At 42.1% G+C, this 26,506-nt stretch overlaps 2 protein-coding genes across 3 annotated transcripts; both read right to left on the bottom strand.

Annotated features, from left to right (window-relative positions):
- Window positions 1-206: 206 nt before the first annotated feature.
- LOC115041565 (high choriolytic enzyme 1-like) lies at window positions 207-992 on the bottom strand. Its single transcript, XM_029499113.1, has one exon. The coding sequence runs from the start codon at window positions 990-992 to the stop codon at window positions 207-209; it is 786 nt and encodes a 261-aa protein (XP_029354973.1).
- Window positions 993-20,353: 19,361 nt separating this feature from the next.
- Window positions 20,354-25,032, bottom strand: LOC115040783 (COUP transcription factor 2-like). Of its 2 annotated transcripts, none has more exons than XM_029497813.1 (3): window positions 24,504-25,032; window positions 23,014-23,556; window positions 20,354-20,665 (listed from the first exon to the last, which is right to left on the bottom strand). In XM_029497813.1, the coding sequence occupies exons 1-3, from the start codon at window positions 25,000-25,002 to the stop codon at window positions 20,391-20,393; spliced, it is 1,317 nt and encodes a 438-aa protein (XP_029353673.1). In that variant the 5' UTR covers window positions 25,003-25,032; the 3' UTR covers window positions 20,354-20,390. The 2 variants fall into 2 exon arrangements, with proteins under 2 accessions (XP_029353673.1, XP_029353672.1); XM_029497812.1 differs by having other exon boundaries at window positions 23,014-23,538.
- Between the last annotated feature and the right edge of the window lie 1,474 nt (window positions 25,033-26,506).

Raw genomic sequence — 26,506 nt, 5'->3', positions numbered from 1 at the left:
TTTATTACCAGGATATTTAAATGAAAAGAGATTGTTGAGTTTTTTATGCCAGTGTATGTGTAAGCAGATTACATAATACACTTTATAAACCAAATGAGAAGCAAAAATGCATCCTTTGCCAAAATTTATTGGAATTCAGAGTCAAATTGCATGTCAGAGATTTCAATCATGGAGATTAACAATAACTTTAAATAGAAGCATTGCAGTTAGCAGCCATAGAGCTTGTTGATCCTGGTGATGTCCCAGCGGGACATGCCCTGCCTCTGGCCAATCTGGACATTGGGGTTGGGGATGGGGGTGATGGTTTCCTTCCCGTACGCGATGGAGAAGGCGGTTCTTCCATAGTGCATGATGGAGGAGTAGTCGTAGGGAGTGTTGAGGTTGTTGGTGTTCGCCTTTTGGAAGTTGTAGGCCATGGATGGCTCGATGTTCTCCCAGTTGATCCTGACGTAGGAGTCGCGGTCGCTCCTGGTTTGCTCGTGCTGGAAGCCCAGAGCGTGGTTGAATTCGTGCTGGATGATGCCGTGGTAGATGCAGCCCTGCTTGTTGAGAGAGAGCACCTGTCTGCCTCCCTGTCTGCCCAGAGCGGAGAAACATCCGCCTTTGTTCTCCACACTGATGTAGTCACGCTGGTTGCTATAGGGGACGAAACGGATGCAGGTTCTGCTGTGGAAAGACTTCATGGCCCGTTCGATCTTCTGACTCTCCCAGCTGCTGAACTGACTGCTCATAACGTATGGGATCGTCACCATGCCGTTGGAGCCTTTCTTCCACAGGCAGCTCTGGGACCAGCACGTCATGGCGTTTCTGCTTGTGGGAGCCAGCAGGTCTCCTTCCACCAGGAACTCATCGGTGGCATTGTTGGTGGTCAGAATTCTGGTGCTGATGTCCATATAGTCTGGGACTTCTTCTTGGTCATATGCCTCCTCGATAGGCTGAGCCTGAGAGAGGCCGAGCAGGAGCAGCAGCAGCAGACTGACAGAGGGAGTCATCTTCAGGGTCAGTGTGGAGGCTGTGGAGCTTCTGTGGAGAGACTGCTGGAAGCTTGATGTTTGACTCAGTGCAGTCCAGGGTTTTTATACTCTCCTCTGCAGGTGTGTCTGCAGGAGGATTATGGGCTGGGGTCTACACTGCAAGGCCTAAATAAACCTGTGAAGGGAGGACCCCACAGACAAACCTCCTGTTTCAACATCTGATCCCTTAAAGCCTTTCTTCGTCCATTTTATCCTCCTTGTGGTTCAAATTACTTCATAGCTACATCTAATGTTTCTCTCCTTTTTCACAATCTTTAACAAAGCAGCATATGAGTTAGGATTAAATCTGTTCAATTTGAATGACCCAAATACTATGATGACCTGCATAATTGAAATCCCTAGTGTGCCTTTTATGACAAGCAGTTAAAGATGTAGCAAAAGCTGCATGTCCCCTCTGTGAGGATGATAGACAGCCTGTTGAAATTCTTGCATATGAAGAAGATGGTAATAGGTTCCTGTGGGACATGTTGCTATGGACATGCCCACGATGGCTCTCTCTTTAAAAAAAAAAAAAAAAAAAAAAGGTGAATACTAAATTATATGAAACAATCCAGGCCATTGTATCAAACCGTCATGGCTGCCTCTCCATCAGGATCAGTGAGTGTACATCAGTAACTGTTATTTGCTGATGCATGCATGCAAATTTATTACTGTATGTATTCCTAGTAAATTTGTTTTCTGTGTCTGGGTTTAACATTTGAGGCCCCATTAAATTTATGTTTGTCCTTTATAGTTTGAAAAGCTTATGCTCTCTATATATTTATCTCTCTCTGTCTAAATATATATATATATATATATATATATATATATATTATTTTCTCATTAATATTAAATCATGGAGGCAGATTCTCTCTTATCTCGTGAAAGGATGAGTCTCATTTGTTCAAATTAATTATCACATATAAACCTACTACACCTCCCTTGAATCCTGGCCTCATATAAAGTGTAAAGATGAATTGTGAAAAGAATGTGTTTTCTCTCAAATGCCCCCCCACCACCACACACCACCACACATCACCCTCTCCCCTCAATCTCATCAGCCACTGTGATTAAGGTTTGGCATTGGGGATTGTGCTGTTGTTTTGGAGAGATATTTCAGCTGCATTTCTGACACTCTGAAAGGAGAGAGAGATAAAGGAGGCGTTGGGGAAAAAACTCCTTCCCGTTGTGTGAGTCCTAGAGAGGGCCTTGAACCCTGCCTTTCACGCCTTTCTCTCCATCAGCTGAGTCTAATTGCCAGAGAGGACAGGAGACCCCAGGCCTGATCGTTCCTTATCCTCTTTAGCGCTTTCAGGCGAGTGAAAGGCGAGCTTCTGCTTTTGATCTTTTCTCTGATTCGCTTTTTCTTCTCTGTCATCCCTACCATCCTCTCCTCAGGAGTGACATCAGCTCCTTTCACTGCCTGCCCCCGTCTCCATCTGCCCAAAATAATGACCAAGGCCCAGGCATTATTAAACAGAGGTGGAGAAGGGAGGTCAGCACTGGCAGAGGGAGGTCTGGATTGGGACTCCAAACTCGTCTAAGGAGGGGTGCCCCTATTCCAAATCTACTCCGTAGCCTCTCTGTGGCCCCGCAGATTCATCCCTTACAGTTTTCATGGCCTTAGCTTGGAGAAAGCCCATTCTTTAACAGACCACAGACGTGAAGGCTCGTCCTTTCCCAGAGGCGCTGCTACAATAAGACCCAAGGCTGTTTGAGACAATGGGGCCTGTGTGATCTCCCAGCCAGACCCAGGATGAGACGATGCCTTGCTTGCCAGTCCCATGGGAGGGTAGACCCAGTGGTCATTGTTGACAGCTAATGGACAGCATCTTTCCGCTGGCAGGCCCCCCAGCAGACTGTGTCATTTTAGGTTGCTTAAAAACAACACTCAGACTGGACGGAGGAATTCTATCAAGAACAGCAGTTTGTTTGCAGATGAAAATCATTCCCCTCACAAATCTCAAAAGCTAACACTGGGGGGTGATTGGATGAAAGCAGCCCATGAGCAAAGACGGCATTCAGCGGGGGAAATTCAATATAACTTGTCAAAAGAGAAACTGGTCATATGTGTGAAAAGACCAGAATTAGAATCACTTCATTCAACAGGAACAATAAAATTACAGGCGTTTGTTTTTCTTAAAGCAGAACAGAGACATCCTGACAGCTAATTATGGTGCCGTACATGCTGACACACAAGATGCAGGGCAATGCGAGACATGAAGGAAAGACTCTGCATATCACTCTGCATTATACTTATAGCACATACAGCGATACAGACATTGTTTGGACTCAGTCTTCGAGGTGATGTAACAGCAGTCTGCTTTTACTGAATTACATGCAGTCCCATATACATACATATAGATTTGGACATAGACTCATATAGTTTCTTATTCATATGCACAAGCATCTTCACAAGCACAAACAAAACAAAGTGCACTTCTAAAGCTATTGAAGCCACTGTGACAAATACAGCCTGTTTGCTTTTCAGGCTGTTCACCACTAACGCTGAGGCTCTGTGAGCTGAAAAGTACACAAAGCATCTCTGAAGACCAAATATGTGACATCACTTGCATTATATGTGGCCAAAATACATAGACAGACTCAAGTCAACATTTTGCAGACTTTTCTTCTCTGCAGCAGGGTTACACTTTTAAGTCACAATGTAAAAATATTCTTTTGCAAATAGAAGTCAAGATAGGGACTTCTTGCTTGAATATAAGGAACAAAATAACAAAGATGACTTGTGGATTTTAGAAAAAATCTGGGCTTGGAAAGTAGACATGGTTGATAGAGTGGTTGGATTTTACACACACATTGCTAAAATTGATACTGAACTTCTTTTGATGTTTTTTAGTTTTGTTTGGGTTTTTTTTTTTTTTTTCCTCAATCTTTTTATAAATAGGCATATGCAGCCTTTTATATGTCTGCAACAGGCCACAGTATGCCGTCTGTCAATATTCTCCTAGTTCTCAGTCTAAAAATTTATCTTATTGCAATGATGATTATCTTTGATAAGAGTATTAAACTAGGCTGCGTTCTCAAGATCCTTGAAAACTCAAATACTAAACGACACAGACAGATTTAAGATTTAAGTTAAGTGTTAAACTATATATGGGCTTTTTAAATTTTAAGCAAGTGGAATTGTCTCTAAGAAATATGAATTATATTTATGTATAAATCACATAATTTAAAACAGATTAAGGGGCTTGAATGAGGAAAGTAAGAGTAAAAACTGCTTGCCCAGATTTTAAGACAGCAATTTAAGCCACTGAGATGTTGATTGACGGTTTTAGCCCATGTGGTATACGTTTGAGTAGGGAGACTTGTGTTCTTATGTCGATATGAGCTATTTTATTTGTTTTTGTTTTTTTTTTTTGGTTTGTTTGTTTGTTTTGTTTTGAATGCATAGTCATAGGCATAGTAGCTCAGGCCAGAGTGTGATGGATCCTGGAGAGCAGCATGGGGAGGAGGAGGTTGGTGGGAGGAAAAGGGCAGAGTGTTAGGTCAGCCTGATAGAGATGTCAGCACCGCTTCAGTAATCTTGAGACGCCTAAGAGGGTGGCAAAAAAAGAAAAAAGCGGGAAGGGAGCAGGCAGCTGAAAGACCAGCGGCTTGGTGACAGCAGAGGCAGAGACCACCACAACAACAGCAGCAGGGGATGCTGGGAGGGGAAGGAGGGCTGTGGTTAGACAGGAGGGAACAGTGTGGGTGGGAGGGAGTTTGAGGAGTGAAGCCGTGGGGGAAAGCTGATCTTCAGTCACACATTATAACTGATAGTTAACCCTCCTCCTTTCAGCAGCGTGTTAGAAATAGAGAGTACTGAGCCAGTTGTCAACGCTGTGGAGGATTTAAGTCTTGTCCACCTCATTCAGCATCTAAAGCAGACTGGAGCTTTTTACGCAGCGTACACAATAAAACACACTAGTACACACAGAAGTGAAGCATCCCCAGAGGATTAAGAGTGAATGAAAATGGATTTTACTACAACAGACCTTTCATATATATATACAGCCTGTCTGACTTTTGTTTTAACCATATTACATTGGTAAATAGTTTCTATAGCATCCCCATACACACCTCCTGAATCCACACACACACAGTCAGTATGGCACCTATGTCATGTACGCTCATAAACATTAAGTCCACCGACAGAACCAACAGGGTGTTGTGTATTTGACAGTGTAAGTTGAGTCCAGTGTGCAGCGTAACGGTTGACCTGCTAATGAAATGTGATCCAGGTGGTAGATGGATATCTGTGGTGAAATATCTCCCCCGTTCACTGACTGCAGCCTAGACATCGCCTTCTGCTCGCCCCTGCTGTAAAGTGTGATTTGTGGTCTTTGGCCTTTTGTCGGGGACAATTATGTTCACCATTCACAAGCTTTCTTCTTTAGTTATTCAAACCAATTAGAGGTGGATGGTAATTTGAGCTGATGGTGGAGATGGAGCTGATATGTTTGATGTTGGAAGTATATGGGGAACGGTTAATGCCACAATCAAAATCAGGTTTTCTGACGCTACAGTATGAGGTGACAGCATGTGGCGTGAACTAACATTCCTCTTTATTTACCTCTTTTCTTTGGACGTTCTCCGACCAATGCTGTGCCAAGAAACGCGGCCATCTTTCTTTGAAAAGCGCTGCTGCATTGTAAGCAGCAAGACGTTTTATTTGCAGAGTATCAGGATCTTTAGAAGGATGGGTGTTGGCTCTAAAAACTCGATGCAGATACTTTTCTGCCACCTCATCCTGACAGTGTTGCATCTCTGCTTTCCTTCCTTCCCTCCTTCCCACGGTACAGGCCTTTCGCTGCACACTGTGTGGGAGTGTGTGGATGTGAAAAACAATTTGGGCACACCTGTGCAAGTGACTGTGAGTTTCTGGCATCCAGGTTGGCCACAGACAGGAATTTACTGAGCCCAGACTCATGTTTCTGTCCCTCATTTGCAAAAAACATTTAGGCAACATCTTTTCGTTTATAGGCAGCACTGAGTGTTGCTTGTGTAGTTTAAATGATGCTTCTGGAGTAGGTCACTGTAAAGTATCAATCAATTTACATGTAAATCCAACAGAAAGTAGCTCTTTATTTCAATGTATGTGGCAGAGACACATTTTTTTTTACCATTGCATGACTTCTGCTGCAATATCAGGATGCGCTCTGTATTGAGGTACCACATATTGAGGAACTTGGATCAGGTTGGGTCCAAAGAAACATCATTTGTAAAATAAACTTTGTGATAATAGAGATGGATGATAGAGCAGCTGTCAAGGTAACTTAACAGAGATTAAATTAAATTGCACTCATGAATGTGATTTAAAAACTGGACCTTCTGGAAGAGAGCCTGTCAAAATGAAAATAAATGAATCCATATTTCAATGTCATTTCCTGCATTTATAAGCATTTGAATTGATGTAGGAAGTAACTTAAGCGATGATGACACCTGTTGATGGTACTGTGTTCAAAAGATTTTCTCACTTGTAGAATTATTAATACAGTAACCTTGTCATTGCATTTGGCTTCATTACTTTTAGTAAATAGCGCTGGATTTTCATCTTAACGCAGTTACTGCATTGTTGTTGGTCTTCATTCAATGCTAGTGCGTCTTGGATGATAATATTTATCCAGCAACCTTGCCAAGATGTTAGGGTACCAATTTTGAGCCCAGAGCAGTTTCTGCATTTGGCCCCATCAACCTTGATCAAGAAGATTAAGTTCATGTTAAGAACGTGAGGAATGACAAAAACACCACAATAGAAAAAGAGATACTGCTTGTGAAAATAAATTGCAGTGAAAACACACTTGTGTAAACGCCGAGCTTCATTTGTTTTGTTTTAATAGTGACACTGGGAGACACAAAAGTAGGATTCTGAAAATGACCCCCCCCCTCCCACCCCCCGGGAATTACACCTTTGTTTTGGATCATATTTCATTTTAAGACCAGGACCTGCAAGAACATGCCCGCACCAGTGCGGACCATTAAAGTTAAATGCTGTACAAATTTCCACTATGGTGGCAGTGGTGGTAAGAGTAACTCCAGCCTCGTCCTGCCCCCTCCACCCTCTGTGCCTGAGCTGCAGGACACCCATGGGTGGCATGGCTCACATATGACCTATTGATAGGAGAGGATGCTGGGTACCTCGTGTATATTCGCCTGGTGCCAGCTGCTAATGCATTTACCTGCAGATGTCCTGTGCTGGGTCTGCTGTCATCTCTTTACACATCTTAAACTTTCCATCATTTTTCTTTAAGAGTCATCAACTTCTTTCAGAGCAAAGGGAAAGTGCATCACATCTGATTTGCCATTGAAATGTGAATTGCAGGTTGTGGTCTAAAGAAGTACTTGAGACTATCAACTTGAATCTTCAAGCTCATACTGCACAATTTTTGTGTATAGTTTGAGTTATTTTGTGGCCAGATTTTACATCTTTCATCTTAAATTGATAACTGGCCTTTAATTTAATGTAATCAATTTTCAATAGACTATATATTATATTTATATTTGCATTAACATTCAGGTTCGTGCATTGTGATGTTTTGTCTCTTTCATATTCCCACATGTTACCCAGTCGACATCCAACCGTTTCCAACTGGGCTAAAGAAATCATTGAAGGGAGCTTTTGAGAGGGGAGGTGGCATTTACATTTCCAGCAAGTCCACATATGACAGTCCTCGGCCCAGGCCTAGCTGATGCGGTGACATTGTGCGGCTGTCATAGCTGCCTCTCAACAGAAGATGAAGCTGTCAGCAGGACGATGACTTTATTCTGACAGCTGCTCTACCCTCTCTCTTCAGAGCATTGCAAATAAATATGTTGGATTTCAAAGCTGCCAAGCCAGACGTTGGACAGTGGGTCATGGGGCCAAACATGCAGCAAAAGCATTCCCTTCCCCTCGTAACCTGTTCTCAATGAGCCTGGTCACCTCGCCAGGGCACCCATTCAGCATGAGCCATCCAAAGGGCCCCCGGGCCCCAGATCCCACACACTGCCTGTCAGGGGAATTCAGTTAGCCTCTCTCCTCCTGTGACAGCCTTCACTCTCTCTCCTTCCCCACAGTGTGTCTTTTTTCTCTACCTAAGAGAGACACAAATATCTTCTTCAGACTAAGACTTAACAGTTCAAACTGTTTCTGCCAGAATGTGATTCAGTCTGATAATGAAAAAAAATGAAGCTGTGACAAGAAATATTTAATAATAAAGTTTGCTTTGATGGAGAAGTTTCATCATGCAGGTAACGGGGGAAGCACTGGCTCGCCATGAGTGTGAATGTGGATGGAACAGATAAATCATCTGCTGTGTGAGATCTGTATTATATAATGAACAATCACGACTCTCTTGTCCAACTAACTAAACACTGGACAAAAACGTGTTCAGCTGCTTAGTGAGGGGTTTCATTTTTATTTAAAGCAGCTAATAAACAGTTATTCTGCAGCATTTTCATAGACAAAAATGTTGAACATTTGTTTGTTAGCTGTTGGTGCTAACATTAACAGCTGAAAGTAAACATGGGTGAATCGGTGACTTGCTGACTCAGTGACTGGGTGTTGTTCCCCATCTCTTCTATCAATGGTCAACTCTTTCAGTGCCATTAAATTTAATCCCCAATAGAGTTATTTTTTTAATTTGCAGCATTATATAAAAAATAAAGTTGAAGGTAGGTTTCCTCCAAACCATCTTAAACACAGCTAAACTTTTTTTGTCTGTTTGACTAAAGCAGCTCAGATGACTGACAGCATCCTTGTGTTGCCTTTAATTCGCTGAAATCCAAAAATAGATAAAAGTATATGTAGTATAAATTTGCTGATTGCATAACATGGACTCTATATTAACCCATATGTCCTGTGTGTATATCACTTTTGAGCACAGATGAAGAAATATGTATCAGAGATTTTCTGATACTTTCAGCTTTTTTATTTATTTCTTAAATCACTGCTCAATCTAGACAATGCTGTCGTCACCCAACTCCCCTTTTTATGCCCATTGTTTGCTGTGACATAAATGCCTTCACACATGGACTCCTGGAAGCTTTTCTACAAAGACCAAGGCATCTAAGGCCCAAATGCACCAAATGCCTGAGGGGGAAAAAACAATATCTGGCCCAGAGCAACAAAAAAAAACAAAAACAAAAAAAAAACATCAGAGGCAAGATTCTGTTTGACTACACCTTCAAAATCCCTATTTCCTTACTTACAATTTTTCTTAATTTATTTAGCAGCAACACTATGAGAATTACGGTGACTATTATAGTCTACACTGAAAAGGGTTAATTTAAAATTATGATTTCTTCTCATTATTTCTTAAAGCCATTAAAGGAAAAAAGACAAACTCATGAAAGTAAAATTTGCTTACACTGTTATTGTATGACAGATTAGAGCTTTAGATTGCATAACTCATCTTAACTTCCAAAGAAATTGACATTATGGGTTTAAAAATCAGTAATGAAATTAACTCAGTTGTTACTGTCACATGTTATTAGTTAAAGATAGAAAGTGAGACATATGTTAGACACAGAGACAAAAATCCAAGTGTAGTTTAAACACAAGCTCCAAAGACATACAGTAACTGTGACCTCTGCTGGCTTTAAATGAAAAAGTGAAGCTCTTCATATGTCATGTGTTATGTAAAATGTTGCATTTATGCTTCATTCCTTCTGTTAATATTGTTAAAGTTAAATTAAGCTGTAATGTCATTATGATTCAGCTCACTGAGCCAATGCCTCTTCTGAAGTGACTGAGACTAAAGTGTTATATTCGTGTTATATTTACCTTTCAGGAATCTAATGTTCCAATCCAAATGTCTCCAGTAAAACAATGCAAACTCTTTACGTTTACACCAATTGCAATCTGAACTAAGATGAACTCATCTGAATGATATCCTTTAAAAAAAAAAAAAAAAAAAAAAAAAAAAAAAAAATATATATATATATATATATATATATATATATATATATATATATATATATATATATAAATAATGTTGCAGTTATTTTGGCAGATATTGGGATTGTGATGTGAGTCCATATTTCCGTTGGAATTATCATTTTTACATTTGATTTCAGTTGAAAACTTATGTGATATTGTTTTTTGGGGATCTTGTTTTTATGTAGCATTGTAGTGGTCCATTAATGGTCTTAATAACTTCCTGTGACAGCACGTTATTTTAAAATCCCACAATCCATTTGATAATATTTGGATTACGGTAATTGTGTTTTGCTAAGGACTTCTAAATAGTTTTTAATTGCCGATATAATGAGAACAATGTACAACAAACAGCTGCTGGCATCTCAATTTGTGGAAATTAAAACTCCGACCCCCCCCCCCCCCCTTTATTTATTTTTTATTCTTTTTGTTTGTTTTTTTGTTTCACTGAAATATCTCATGTCATGAATGAGCTAGACATGAGAATCCCCATTGGTTTGTGAGCTGAGGAGTGAAGGCTGGATCTGTCCTGGGGCCTGTATCCCAAAGCTGATTAATCCAGGTTTTCTGCGTCACGAAGCTGATTTACTCTTTATCAGGGTATGTTGCCATGGTAATGTATGCAGAACGCCTAATCTGCTCTGGAGCAGGTTAAGTTCTGTACAAGAGCTCAGCAGATATATGAGAATGCCTGCTGACCAATCAGCTCTCTGGAAAATGGCCTGGCCGTTTTTTGCTCGATCCCGAGCACACTGATCTGGGCGCCGGATCTGGAAGAAGAGCTCTGAGGAGAGAGGAAATCCAATTCTCCAAAAACAAATGTCAGGATTGAGATGACCTTTGGAATCAACAGCTCGCTGACAGCCGGCAGAGCTCCTGACCGGATGTGTGGCGCTGCGGCTCTTAGGTAAGTGATTGAAGTTTAGTATTTCTTTTTTTTTCCCCCAGTTATTAATTTATTTTTAACCTTCTTCTGATGTCTTACAGTCCGATATGGAATGATTTACAGGGCAAGAACGACAGGAAAATAAAATATACATTTGATTTGTTTTGATTGATTCATTTTGATTTGTTAGTAAATGGATTAGATAATCCATTCATTCATGTATGCTGTTGGCAACACTGAGAACCTCAGCAAGCAGCAGAGCTGAGCAGCGTATGGCAGCTGTACACCGGATGTTATCTTCATTATATTCTGAAGCTGTGTTATGTGATACTCATTAAGGCTATTTCCTTTTAACTTTAGGGCAGTTGGAGGGCTGCTGGGTGACAGGGCCATGCCACCCGTATTTGATGACCCCGTATGCTGACCTTTAGGGTCATCAGGGCCTGTTTCACCCGTCTCCGTGGGCTGAGGGTGGCCCCAGACCAGGTATACAATATCATTTCTGCATGCATTGTCACACAATATATCGACCATCAGGAAGGAGAGGACCCCTCCTCTTAACCCCATCACCCTTCATTACCCCCTCAGGGAGACCATCACTGAACATTGTTTTAGTTAAGCACATAGAAGTTTTCCTCTTTTTTATTTCACTGTTTCAATTTCTTTTCTCCAGTTCCTATCAAAAAAAAAAAAAAAAACCCAACTTATTTTAGCTTCATTGTTTCTGTTGCCTGAGAAAGTATATGTCTGAATTACCTTTTTCTTTTGCTTTAGTTTTCCACCTTAAGTTACATTTTTTTCAATCTACAATTTTTTATTCTCTATATCAAGCTCCATTTTTTTTTTTGTAAAGTGCTCTCACCTGAAACAAATGAAATACACAATCTTTCGTATGGTTCATCAATAATGCCAATGTCACACTGACTAGCATTAAGAGATAAAGTTATTTACACCTCGTGACTGTCTTTTTTTTTTTCTGCAGCAATAGATTGCATGTAAATGTATATGATAGGTTGAATTTACGGTAAGAAAACGTCTTACTTTCACAGTAAATGGATAATTGTGTTTCTGCAGCCCAGTGTTTGAACACTGACTCACTGAAACATACCATGCACAAATGTGGTGCTTTGTGAGCTGCCACCTCCACCAGGGTCTGACGCGACCCCCTCTACAGCCTCCATCAAGAGGGACCCTCATTATTTTAAAGGACAAGCTCCTCTGCCGGAGTGTAATCCTGAGTAGGACCCCCCCCTGCCTTTTTCATGTCACATTTTTTCCTGTGGGCTGCAAACAATATCAAATCATTACCATAGTGATGATCCCAAAACAAAGATAGTGTAAAAAATGAAGCTTTATACATGTTGGTTACAGCCCACAACATGGATACATAGACATCCTATAAGGTATTACATGTTATTGTATTTTTCATTTGCTCCCAAGTCCTTTTTGCTCCACTGGGGTTGTAACTGAAAAAAGCACAGTGCACAGTCAAAACTCCTGTGACCTATGAGTGAACATAGATGGTCAACAACTGCTGAGAAGTATATCAGTGCATCTTTGTTATTTCACAACACTGTGATGCTGTAGGCTGCAACAAACACGAGCAAACGGTACACTAGGCTTCCCCATGTCTCCACCAGAATCAACCCCCCACCCCCAAAACCCACTCTTGCTCCCCCTGTGTCTGAATGGCGGACCAGTTCTTTGATGTGGATGCAGCTCATGCCATAAATAGATAAGTATCAGGCTTTGATCATGATAATGCAGCTTAATGAAGACTGTGTTGCTTTAAACACTGCACAGAAGCGCGAATGTGAGGCCGGTATCTTATCAATGACTTCCATCGCTTGCCGTGAAAACACCAGAGAATCAGACCAGCTGTAGGTGCACGAACAGGGACTAAAGCTCATTTTAAAGCTTTGTAAAAGCCTACTGGAGCTGCCCTCAGTTCATCTGTGACCCTCTCTACAGTGTCACATTGTTTTCCTGTTGTCCTTTTTAAAATAAAACTGTGATTATGGGTCAGTAATTTCAAAAGTTCCCTCACAGTTAAAATTGGTATGAGGAGCAGTGGCGATGCCCTTCGGCCTTCAGTCAACTTAACTGGACATCATTAAACAGACTGCAATGAGTTGGCAGATTTTTCATCACCTCACCTGAGCTGCTGTGTGTCTCTTTACTGCATCTGCCTTTGACAGCCATCAGTAATAAGGATTATCTCATGCTTATGAGCAATCAGACAGCAGTTATGATATTTCTGTACACCTTCTTTAGGCTTGTGGGATGTCTGCAACATTTGCGCTGTAGCCTCCACCTCCTCCTGCAACATCCACTTCTGAAAAGTTTCAAAAATACCTATTATTCAGATTAGTTGGTCTGTTTTGTAATTTTAATGTCTTTCCTCCCAGAATGAGCAGAACATAGCGGCTAAACTTACAGCTAGTCTGGTGCCTATTAAGTCAATTATGTCACCACATCAGTGATCTGATGGTTTGTGAGAGTTAGCGTTAGGATGCCGTCAGATTCCCAGACTGAATGATCATTTCACCGAACAGGAACAAATGACAGAGTCATGCTTTTGATAAAGCTGTGACTGTTTTTACAACCAACAGACATTGCTGGCTCTGCATTGCTGTCATCTGATTTCACCACATTGATTTTTACCTTTTGCCAAAGTTTCCTTCATCCAAGTATGATTTTTCCATTTTGCCCCAGACGCCTTCAGTGGAGAACAAAAAAAAAAAAAAAAAAAATCAAAGAGGGAAAAGATTTGCATCTTAATGGATCTTAACAACAACAGAGGCCCACTCAGCACTGTGCTTTTCGGTGTCACATACACTGATGAAACAGTATGAATAAAAAACAAACAAACAAAAAATACTATTTTGCATGGGCAAAAAAATCTCGTGTCATGGGTTAGATTAATGCCTGTTCCAGGACGCTTGTTTGGATGGTGTTGTAAAAACAGATCACTGATAGCAGTGTATTAGTGGGGGATTAAGATGACTTTCGCCCTGCTTTTTGTGCACAATAAAGCTTTAATCTTGGCTCTGACTGGGAGAGCAGGCGATGGTGTATCCCCGCCCATGCATGGGTGTCTCCTGTGGTGGTGGTGGCGCTGCTGCGGCCAGGCCTGGCAACAGACTGCGGTGACAGACGCACCCCTGGGATTCCACCTGTCAGCCACAACCGCACTAATCGACAGGCCTCGTATAAACTGAACTCTCTGTCACCTCTCTGTCAGATCGTCATCCTCTCATTCGTCTGACAGATTCCCTCTGCCCCACCCCCCCACCCCCCTCCTCTTATCGGACCCAAACTCCGCCCTTACACCAGCCTGCATGAAGCAGACCAGGAGCAACCCTTCACGCCTGCTGCAGCCCAACTGCATTCATTCTCTCCTGTACGAAAAAAAAAAGATTTGTTTCATAGCTGGAGGAAATAATCTGGAATCTTCTTTGCGACTTCTCCTAAAAACAAACCCCACCCCAATCCCCACCTCCATCTCGCTCAGCTTTAATGTGACAGAGGTGTGCTTTAATGTTCAGTAGTAATTGGATAGGAGAGGGAGAGACTGTTTAGGGGGAGGAGGAGGACGGGGAGGAGGAGGAAGGGTCATGGTCAGGTTTCTCATGGAGGTTATTCTGTATCTGTCTCTTAGCAACGACAGACCGCTCTTTGTACAGTCCTTGAGTTGATTGGTGCGTGTGTGTGTGTGTGTGTGTGCGCGTCCTCCACCCTGCCCCCCCCCCCCCCCAGTTGTTGAAATATTTTGTGAGGGGGGCTCCTCAGCAGACAGCCTTCCTCCCATATTCACTGCTTTTAAGACTTTGTTTCCACGAGCGTCAGATGGGCTTGCTGAGGCGTGGCACACTCACTGGAGCTTTGCCTCTCTCACTGTAAATTTGCATTATTCAAGGGAGAAAACTGGCATGAGGCACCTGAATTCAAAACAAAGCAAAACAGGTTGTTTGTTCAGTTTGTTCAGGGGACATTTGACATCAATGCTTCCTTGAATATGATCAATCACTGCCTTTTTAAAGTTTGGACAAAAACCAGCGAAGTGATTGTACAAGTCGGCAGTTTGATGCTCAAACAGCTCATCAGCTCACTGCCATAACATTTCTCTTTGGCCAGTGTCAGGGAAAGGGCAGCCTGGGGTCAAAGGTCACTGGAGGGATCCAGGGGAAGCTCTTGATTCACACTGTCAGCTTGAAGAGCAGGGAGCCAGAGTGGCGTGATGTCAGTCTGACAAACAGAACAGGATTAGAGGGGCAATTTGGGGACAAGGAAGAGGGAAAGACCCCGTTCTCGTTTCCCAGCAGCTTAGAGTTTCACATACACAAATAGATGGAAAGAATGCGGCCATGTATGAAAGTGATACGAGGATGACACATTTAAGCTTTCAGTTTAACCTCAACTAATTCAATCTAAATTGAAAAACACACGAGGAATGAAATCCTGGCAAACCCGCTATTGCCGGATATATTGACTGTTTAATTAAATCACACCAATGTGTCCTGAAATTGCATTGTGCAGTTATTGATCACCTGAGAGTGATCAAAGAGGATTTTTTTTCCTTGGATTTAACGAGGTTTCGGGCTTATATGTGTCGCGTTTGAACAGGTTTTGTGCAGAAAAATGTAAAACTGGTTCTCAGATGTTTGAGCCCGTAGGCCCTTTTAGTGGCAGCCTCCAGACAGATGGAGCTTCATCTCAGTAATGAAAGAGCTGTGAATGTTCCTGAAGTCACAGTGACACCAGCAAATCCATCCAGTCCGGACAGCTGCACACATGAGCTCAGGAAACTTCACAATATTAAATGTGCCTGTTTGGTTTGGTGATGGAAATAAAAACACGACGTGTGAGGACGAGTCTCTAAAATCTAAGATGAGCTGAGACTTCACCAAGGCGGCACTTTAACTTTCACCGTCTTCACAATAAAAGCACAAAGAACAGACAAATAAGTCAGCGTGATGAAACAGCAGAGATCATTTCTGTGTAGCTACCTGAATGTCACATGAGTCAGATAAGAAAGGTTAAAGTGTAAAGAGGAAGTGCTTCCTTTCGGCGCAAACGCTCACTAGAGGAATATTTATTGTATTTTTTAAAATACTTTTTTGAAAGTAAAATTACTTTATATAATCATCCATTTCCAACATAGGACCCACAATTAGTTAAAATGTGTTATCACAAAATATAGTTTTCTTTTCTTCTTTTAGAAAGGAAACTCGTCAAACAAAACCAAAATAAAAAAAAAATAAATTCATTAATTAAAAAGCATTAAGATACAAAGAAAATAATAAGATGCAGTTTTTGTTTTTCTTTAGTTTTTTTTTTTGTGTGTGTTTTGTTTGTTTTTAAAGCAGATGTGCCACTGGAGGAGGACTGAAGCTGTTGAACTGCTGTATGTGGAAACGGACATTTATCGTGTAAGTGTTTTCCGACATGAGACGTATGTTAGACACAGAGACAAATCTAACATGGAGAGTAATAACATTTAGACAGAAGTCCAACCGACCACATACATACAATGTCTGCCTCCAAATCATCGGAGTTTAAGCTGATTTCAGGTCGGAAATGTTTCTGTCACTTCTCCACTCAGCTCCTCAAAAACACGTCCACGTTTATTTTATTTTGTTCACTGTTATATTTAGCAGATAATTTATTATTACGCTTTCCGTTTCCCGTCAAACAGATAAAAAGACAGGAACAGCGATTCATCTTTAAAGCAGGAAAAAGAAAAAATATATACATGTAGAAATATAAACAATTAAAATTAGCATGACGGGAACGGACAAGGCGGATTTTACTCATTGTTAATAAAAAAAAATTGCACAATCAAACGATGTTTAGAATTTTTCTTATTTATAATATTTTATTTATATATTTGGATGATATTTATTCTCCATGTTCTTTACTAGTTTAAATTTTGTGTACAAAAGACACGACTTGATAAAATGGCCCCCTCTCTCTTTCCTTTTTAACTTGGCCTACTCCAGACTAAAACTGAGTCTTTCTTTTCCACTGCTTTCCTGAGACCAAACTCCAGCTCACATTAAAAAACCCCTGAAAATATTTCACTTATGTAATATATATATCATTTTATATACTTACTGTAAAATTATTCCGAAACTTTAGACATGCAGTCAGCATAAAAAGTGAAGCCAATGAATCAGTTCATGGTGGTGAGGGATTTGAGAGTGATAATTATTGGTTTAAAACGTGTCATTGAATCCTTTTCAGAGTTTATATCACTGATCACTGATACACTGCACAGGAGCAGACACGTCCCAGCGACTCAGCACCATTTCATTTATTGGCATTTGACTGTAATTTTCACCATTACGCTGTTGAATGATTTCATTTCACCACTCAGCTGTAAAAGCTCAAATATCATAAAGGTGGGGACACAAAAAAGTCGCGTGTCCAGTTATTTTCATTCTTATCTTCAGGGAAATCATTGGACTAAATGAGTTATTTGTTTGTTTGTTTTCTTAAAAACGAAATAGCTCGAAATTATGAGGTTTATTGTCTGGAACACAATTTTATTCATTATTATTATTACTATTATTTGTATTATTTAATTTGGTTTATTTATTTATTTTGCGCATTTCTACATCAAACAATGCGAAAGGTGTTGATAGTCTATAATACTATTGTCCTATAAAATTCAAATAATAATTACTTTTAAACGGATTATTTTAGCACCTGTTTTGTCTCAATCTCGCGAACACACACACACACACACACACACACAAACAATAGATAAAAGCATTTAAGTGGCATTTTTATGGCACATTTATTCCATAAATATTATTTTATCTGACAAATGTCACTTCCTGTCACGTGGCTTTAGCGCTCAACCGGCTGTGAACATTAAGCGGCATTTTCATGCGGGCCTTAGACGCTGAAACTGGAAAGTTAGCCCCCACTTAACCAAATGAATATTAATCATTTATTCTTTTTTTTTTCTCCTCAGTGATATGATTGGTTACAATCTGTCACAGCTAAACCTGATTGGCTAAATCCAGAAGCTGGTGCCTAATGACGGGCCCAGCAGATGAATCCACCTGCTCAGCTGCTCAGCTGTTCAGGTGTTTGTCCAGCTCCTTGGCCTCAGTGTGGAGCTGCTCTGCTCCTCCACAGCAGCCCCCTGCGCCTTGGTATTTCCTTCTGTGGGCCCTGGACGTGTGTGGGAAAATGCCCCATTGTTTGGAGTTGGCCCTTTGGCTCGGCGCACACAGGGGCCGTGGAGCGGCCAGCTTCATCCTCCTCAGGGTAAACTAGTAGTGACAGACCACTCAGGGGCCCCTCATTAGCTCTCTGTCCACTAAGAAGCAAAGAAGCTGTCTTAATCCCCTCTGTCCCTCAATCTGGCAACACAGACGCGATTATATTTCTCTTTTCATTCTGCTGTCTTCTTTTGTGCAGAGTTTAACCAACTTAAAGAACCAATTGCAAAAAAAAAAAAAAAGAAAAAGAAAAAAGCACGTCTGTTAGGAGGTGTTAAGTTAGTGACAAGTAAGAACTGGTTTCACCTAGCTGAAAATACACTTTAACAGGAGGTCATACCTTAACTTGTTTCACTGTTGTTACATTTTAAAAAGTGATTAATGTGAAAATAATAACCTTGGTCTGGTATGAGTTTAAATTGCGAGCTGTCACGTTCCCTAAATAAATGCAAAACCTGTGCCAAACACACAAAACGACCGAGGAGCACCATCCTGCTCTGGTTCTGTTATTTTTATATAGGTTTCAGTAGACAAACATTACCGCTGAACACTGTTCTCCTGCAGGAGGTCTTAAAATAGGGCAAATTCAAATAATCCCTGACATACACATAAAGGCTGTCAATTAGTTTGATTAAAATGTCTGGAGAGTGACAATGTGGCAGTCAAACAGGCTCCAGAACAGCAGACAGCTTTGCTTGACTTTCATTTCCCTGCTCAATTTCAGTACAAATACTCAAATGCACTCTCTCTCTCTTTCACACACACACACACACACACACACACACACAAGGAAGGCCAGTCATAAGCATCATAGTATTGAAATGGCAAAATAAACCAAATACACTTTATTTATAAATCTTGAGTCATAATTTAATACGGTACCAATATGTTAACCAATATGCTTTCACAGTACATCAGAGTGGTTGTCAAAAAGAAGTAAACACAAATAGACACTCGTCCACACACACACACACACACACACACACACACACGTATGCCTGCATGCACACACATATATGCACCTTTTCAGTTCAGCAATACCCTGCAGTGGTCTGTTGTGCCTTTAAAGCGGCCTGGGCTCATAAATGCATCATTTCTAATGAAATTTTGTTACTTGTCCTGGGAAGTGTACATTTCATTTAGCCCATCACAAAACTGGAGTTACACATCAGGCCCAGTGCTCTGAAAATCTCTCTCGGACAATCAGTGTAAAAGACCTGGATAAGAAAAAGAATTAGAAAAGCGTGGCAATGCATCAAGTTATTGGTGAAAAGGAAATAGTTTTGTCTTTCATCTCCTCTAAACATTCAGCCTCCTTCTCCTTATTTAGTCTAATTATTAACCCTGTTTGGGTGAGATCCGAGAGATGCTGAATCTCTGTGAGCAGCAGAATTCACCAAATTGATGATAAACATCGATTCTGATCATTGAAAGGAGAAAGAAATCAAATATCGCTCTTTAAGAGGCTAAACTGGGCAATGTGGCACAAAAAAAATCTGACACAAACTAAAATATTTGCGGACATATTGTATTGATTTAAAAAGTAATGCTAGGACCTGTTCAGTGACAGTTAATGCATTACTTGGCAAACATTATACTGACCAGTTTCAACGTGTCTTTTGTTCTTTCTCATCTCTTTTGCTCAGTGACTATAATGCAAATAGATTATACAACTGAGAAAATAGGTTAAAATCAGAAGTTGCTGGGCTTTTAACACTTCAGTAATCATTATGAAATGTTCCTTTAGTCCAAAGTGCCATGTCTGGAAAGTATGAAACAAACAGATAAGAGAAAAAAAACCAAACAGGTCAACACAAGACGATCCCTGCAGCTCACTAGCTCAGGCAAATATACATAAAACATAAAAAAAGGAGTCAAAACATAATTTACAAGCACGATAAATATACACACAGGGTCCAATAAATATTGTTTTGTCATCCCAAAAACCATAGACTGGGTGATCACCACGCTGTAAAAATGTCCATCATGAGCAGTCATTTTATCTCGCAAGATATTGTTCATCTTTGAGCAAGTTAAGAAAAAAATAAAAAATAAAAAAAATCTGCCAGTGGGGTCAGGCTCTTGTCACAATAATTATTGAATACAATGCAGAGTAAGCCAGATCATTGCTCTGGTTTTGAGAATATGGCAAAAAAAAAAAAAAAAATTATAATAATAATAAAATAAAAGTATTTGTAACTGGAACATTTCTGTAAATATCTTATTCCACTGGTAGTTTTTTTTCCCTTGTTCGAAGCAGCAGAGCTGCAGTAGCTGAAAGGAGGTGATTTGAGGTGTGAGACCTTTCCTGACCTTAGCAGCACCAGCAGCTTTCTCCTCTACTGAATAGGCATGTAAGGCCAGTTGAAGCTGCTCCCTGACAGCAGCATGTCCCTTATCAGAGTCTCAATGGGAGTTTTGCCCACCAGACGGACGAAGAAAAGCTGCTCTATGACAGAGGAAGAGACGGTGCGGAGGGAAGGCAAGCGGAGCAGCAGCTTCCCAAACCTGTTAGGCTGGTTGGGATACTGGCTCCGCACATACTCCTCTAAAGCACACTGGGATTTCTCCTGCAGACCCTCCACATGGGCCACATCCGACAGACCACAAGCATCTACAGACAGAGAGAACGACAGCGAGACAAGGCAGGAGAGGAAGTGGTCAAAACCAGGCATCAAAAGGAAAGGCCAGCAAAAATGTAGACAGTTTATAGAAGTTAGAAAAGAAGAGTGAGAGCACCCAGCGGTGTGGGGGAGACAGGACAAAAGTGGGTCAGTGGGTGATGTAGCATTTCATGATTAATGGGTGAGCTATGATCATTACAGGGCAAAAAACAGCCAGAACCAAAAAGCTTTTATATGTTCAGGAAAACCCCTCAGAGGTTTGGCCCCTGTTGTCTTTCACTCGATATCCGACCACTAATTTAAATCCTATCTGACCAGCGCATTAAAGAAGAGGCAGGGCTGCAGACGACTGAGTTTTAAAACAGCATATCGAGCTTATAGCCATATATCAGACCGATCTGAACAAGCCTGGGTGAGATAAAAACAGAGCAGTGATGTGGACCCATCATGTTTAATATTTAGTTAGTGAAATGGTAAAATTAACATCACCTAATGATATTCACTAGAAGAGGGGCGAAATGTAAGAAATCAGTCAGATCTGTAAATTTGATCTCAGGGTCATGCTGTGGTGTTGTCAGCCCCACAGCATGAAGGAAACCAGCAGTACAGTTGACCTGTCATTGAACTATAGTGATATCCCATCAATCAGTGCCACGAGGCATCATAGATGGTGCTGCTGCTTTGGTGGAAAAACACAAAAACAGATCAGTATATCGATAACCCAGCCAGAGGTCTTGCCATTAAAGAAAGACCTCCACACTCCGATTGTGTCGTATTTCTCCACACACCAGACCCCTCTGTTAGTGAATCCCGGTGTCACGCTGCAGGGGTTAAAGAACGGTTACTGTGTCCCAGTTTGAAGACACGTACGCAGATAAGCTTGCAGGGACTGAAATAGACCTACAGAGGAAACCTTTTCTATTTTTTTCCTCTGCTGCTGCCTGTCCTCTGGGTCCAGCCATCAAACATCATAACTGTATTAAAAGGCTTGGAAATAGCTGCCATGCACTTGGCACAGTAGTGGCAGTCACAGAGGTCTTTTTTGTGGGGAGAATTAGGGATAAATCAGATTTAATTATTTTTGTTCACCGTTTGATAAAATAATAAGTGCAACATTTAAAGCCTACAAATTTCAAGTTCCCTATTTAGTTGCTTTCTGTTTGGGGCTTAAAATAAAAATAATACATCTGTCAGTCGGATAAAACATTGTATCTGATGAAGTGTTTTGTTGCTTCACATCAAAGAAGCATCAGCAACGGAATAAAATATCAGCTGCTGTCGGAAGTTAAATACTCACACTATTTTTATTTACATACCTGATGACTCATGCAAATAGTTTTACATTTCAGGTGCTGCAGGAGGAGTTGATGCAGTAATCTCACTCACAGGTGCTAAAATAATCCTATTTTTTGCAATTTAAAAAAAAAATTGCTTCCTTAACAAACAGTCTGAAGTGATTTAAGTTACAATATTATAATTGTTTTATTTTATTTTTATGATAGACTAAATTAAATTTTTGTTTCGTTTTATTTTATTTCGTATAGCCTACTGTATTTCATCATTCTTGGTTTATTTTTATAAGAATCCTCAAGCTTGGGGCAGAGTGATTAGTGCAGTTGCCCCATAACAAGAGGGTCGCCGGTTTGGTTCCCGAGCCTGATGACTTCTTGGGTTTCCTCCCACCGTCCAAAGGTAAACATGTTTAACTGGTGACTCTAAATTGTCTGTAGGTCTAAGCGTGAGTGGTTGTTGGTCTCTGTCTGTCTCTGTGTGTTGACCCTGTCCATGGTGACCCCACCTCACCCAGAGTGAGCTGAGATTGGCTCCAGCACCCCGGAAACGGATAATCGGTAAAAGATGTTTGCTCACATATATTTTGTAATTATTATTATTATTATTATTATTATTGTTATTATTATCATTATTATTATTATTATTATTATTTCGTACCAATTTTAGTTCATTTATTAATTATTTGTGCCTTAAATTGCCTTTACCGACCAAAAAGCATTTTAACGGAAGATTGAAGGTGGAGGAATTGTAGATTTCCTTTATTTTCCTGAAACAGCTTATCCATGTTTTTTTTCCCATAAAAGTTCTTTATTTATTGATTTCACCACCTTCTATTTCCCGAATTGTTCATTTTAGTGCCATCAATGCCATCTATTTTAATGGGAACCTTTATTTAGGCCCTGACTCGTGAAACAGGCAGACTGACACCTCTCAGACATCATTCACTGACACTGTATTTTTCTCTACGTGATATAAATATATTGATGCCCCTTTGTGTCCCTGCAGTGGCAGCACGGTGAGGACCATGCAGGATCGGAGGGTTTACCTGTAGTGAACAGCACGATGGCCTTGATGCAGCTGTACTCTGCCGAATCTACGTGCAGCACCTTCAGCTTCTCCACCTGCTCCTGGAAGACCCGGATGTGGTCCATGAAGGCCACCACCCGGTCGGCGGACATCGGGGAGGCGTGCAGGCCGGCGGCGGCCAGCAGCGGGGCGACGTGGACGGGCATGGAGCACTGCGCGGCGTTCAGCACGAACAGTTCGCTCCAGGTGAGGCGGAGCAGGGCCACCTGGTCCGGGACCTGCAGGTCCGGGAAGAACGGGATGTTGCGCGCCCACTCCACGGCGCTGAACAGCATCCGGGCCGCCAGCTCGCAGATGTTCTCGATGCCCATGATGTTGTTGCTCTGCAGACACTGAGAGCCGAACCGGGAGGTCGGGTAGGGCTCGGCCCGCAGCAGCAGGGAGATGTATCCCGACAGGTAGGAGTGACACTGCAGGGGGTCTCCGTTCGTCAGAGCGAACTGGCCGTGGTAGGACTGAGTGGGGATCCGGCCTCTCTGCACAGCTGCAACCAAAAACACAAACCACATTCAGAGAAAAACACGCATCTTTGAGACGAACCCTCCAACGCACACCTCCCCATTTTAGGAAAAAAAAAAAGGAGAGTGAATGTGGAAAAGTGTAAATGTGAGTGTTTGGCCACCGGCTGCTGCGGATAATGGCCGGAGATATTTCTGCGTGGTTTTATTTGTGGCTGCTCACAGACACACAGCCAAGTCTCAGCCCTCTGCAACCAGATTTTTTTTTTTTTTTTTTTAGTGCTGAAATCTGGATAAAAATCTTACAGTAATTCAGAATAAACCTGTTCAACTCCAACTTTGTCACCGGCTTCTTATGAGGCAGCAGACTGATAGTCGGATACTGCAGGCCTGAACATCCAGCATGAATAATAGACACACACACACACATCATAACCACAAAAACACATCGCACTTGGGGCTACAATTTTAACGGAAAAACATATTAAAATGAAAGTAAAGCGCAGCGACGGGGCCGTCGGGCTGGAACATGTGACATTTAAAGCAGCTTGAGGCTGTTTCATCCACACAATGGCCGTTTGACGGACAGACGGCGGGCCAATAGCAACAATAATAAACTGAATAAGCTACAGGATTCGAGCAGGGACACACTAATCCGCGGCAGCACGGACCCGGCAGGCTGTGATGGTGATCGTAGTGATATGGAGTCGCTCTTTGATACAAATAAACGTGAAGAGGCGGAGAAAATTGTCCCGGTGCGGACAAAGACAACATCCACAGGACCGGGAAAATGTGGAGATACCAGCCCAAAATGAGCCGGGCAGAGGGGGGCTACAGGGAAATAATGGCAGCAAATAAAGGAATAGGGAATCATTGTGTGTGTGTGTGTGTGTGTGTGTGTGTGTGTTGCGGTGTCCCGGACTGTGTGGTGGTGCTGGATAGTATAATGTGATAATACCGATAGCAACAACAGGAGGATGCCAGCGCGTACCTTCCCTCCTCATGCCGACTTTCAGGCATTTCTTGAGGCGGCAGTACTGGCACTGGTTGCGGTGGTGCTGGTCTACGGGACAGTTCCTGTTGGCCCTGCAGGTGTAGGTCAGGTTCCTCCTGACGCTGCGTTTAAAGAAGCTCTTACATCCCTCACAGGTGAACTGTCCGTAGTGCTTCCCGCTGGATTTGTCCCCGCAGACGATGCACTCGATCTGCTGGCTCTGCTGTTTGTCCATGGACGAGGAGGAGGACGAGGAGGATGAGGTGTTGTTGTTCATGTTGGCGGCGCCGGTCGCGGAGCTGGTGCCGGACGGATTGGGCGGCGGTGCGCCCTGGGGTGCTGCAGCCGCCGGGGGTATTTCCAGGGATGCTGGGTTCACGTGTCCCGTCACCTCCCCGTGCAGAGACAGAGGTGCGACCTGGGACACCGGGGATGAGAGCGTCCCCGGAGCGTCCCCCCCGACGCCCTCGGTGTTTCTCCACGCCACCATAGCCATATCGACCGTCACCAAAACTTTGCGCGCCCAGCTCTCCTCTTTTTACGCGATAATGAACGCACCGGACCAGACGACAAGAACTACTAAAACACATTCAAGGGCACAAAATAAATACAAGCTACGACTCAAAATTAGGACAGACCTCATAAGACAACGGAAACAAAATGATGACGCGTGACTTCACAAGTAACGAACGGGCGGCCACCCACAAACGGCTCGGCGCGGGGGAAATCCAAAAAGAAAGCTTCATTCAGGCCGAGGTGTGTGCTGTAAGATCCACAGAGGGAAACACGAACACAGACAATTCTGAGCCTAAATCCACAAAGGGAAGCAGCGTTGTCCCCCAAAACAGGCGGTCTGGTCCTTTCTGTCCGGTGTGTCCAGCTTTAAAGAGGATATCGTGCGAGCAGATCTCTCATCTGTGATGGAGACGCGCCGGACCAGGCTTTCCAGACGCTCCCTGCCCTCCCGATCAGTCAGAAGTTACATTAAAAAAGACAACCGAGCAGGGAGAGAGACACAGAGAGGGGGAGAGAGAGAGAGAGAGAGGAGGGGGGGGGGGGTGTGATGGACGATGATTTTGACGGTGCTTCGCTCGGGACGGAGGAGGAGAGTGGTGCGTCCCCACGTCACCGCTGTGACTCGGTGACGTCTCTGTTTGGGGCGTACTGACGGCAGGAGAAGCTGATCCAGGAGCAGCAGCAGCGCCAGGCTTCACTTGGATTTCTGTGTGTGTGTGTGTGTGTGTGTTATTCTGTCAGACACAGCCTGCTCTGACATGACTGGAGATGACCAGCTTAAGCTCACACTTTATTAGTTTCATATGAGGAGTGTTCCCGACTCAGGAACTTTGCAGTAATTTGATGCCACCTAGTGACTTCATTAAATCACACAGGAAATGATCTTATGTGCACTTGACTCCCCTGGCTTGAGGGACACACATTTCTACCATATAGCCCGTGAAAGTGTTCACACATTTGTAGTAGGGCATGTGTGTCTTTCTGCTGCATCATAAACCTAACCGCTGTGCAGCATCCCAATAAATGATCTGAAATTATAAAATATATTATGTCATATTTTTAAATTATGGTTCCCTGACAGTAAACACTGTGGTTTAAAAAAAATTCCTCAGATTAAATGAAATTACTGTGTTACTTAAAAACATTAGATTCCAGTGGAGAACATGAATAGCTATCATCTATATTTAGTATTGTAACTTGCTGTAAGATCAATAGACCCCACTTACTTCCCCTGAAACACATATGCAGCTGGTGTTTACCTACACTAGACTGATTCAGGACTCACATTGTTTTCCTGCGTCAAATCTGGTTTTAAGAAAGTTGTTTTATGACGTACAAACTATAACTTTGCAGCAGCGTCTTAGTGCATCACAATGTATGCAGGATAACACATATGCTGTCTCTGTCCCTGTATCTCCTCATATGACTGTTACCTCTTGATATGTTGCTGCACCACTGTCAGCAACTCCTGAATGCTTGTGATT

This window comes from Echeneis naucrates, chromosome 3 (genome assembly GCF_900963305.1).
Source record: "Echeneis naucrates chromosome 3, fEcheNa1.1, whole genome shotgun sequence".
Lineage (NCBI taxonomy): Eukaryota > Metazoa > Chordata > Actinopteri > Carangiformes > Echeneidae > Echeneis > Echeneis naucrates.
The sequence above is the reverse complement of the archived record's forward strand: the minus strand, read 5'-3'. Positions and strand labels throughout refer to the sequence as shown.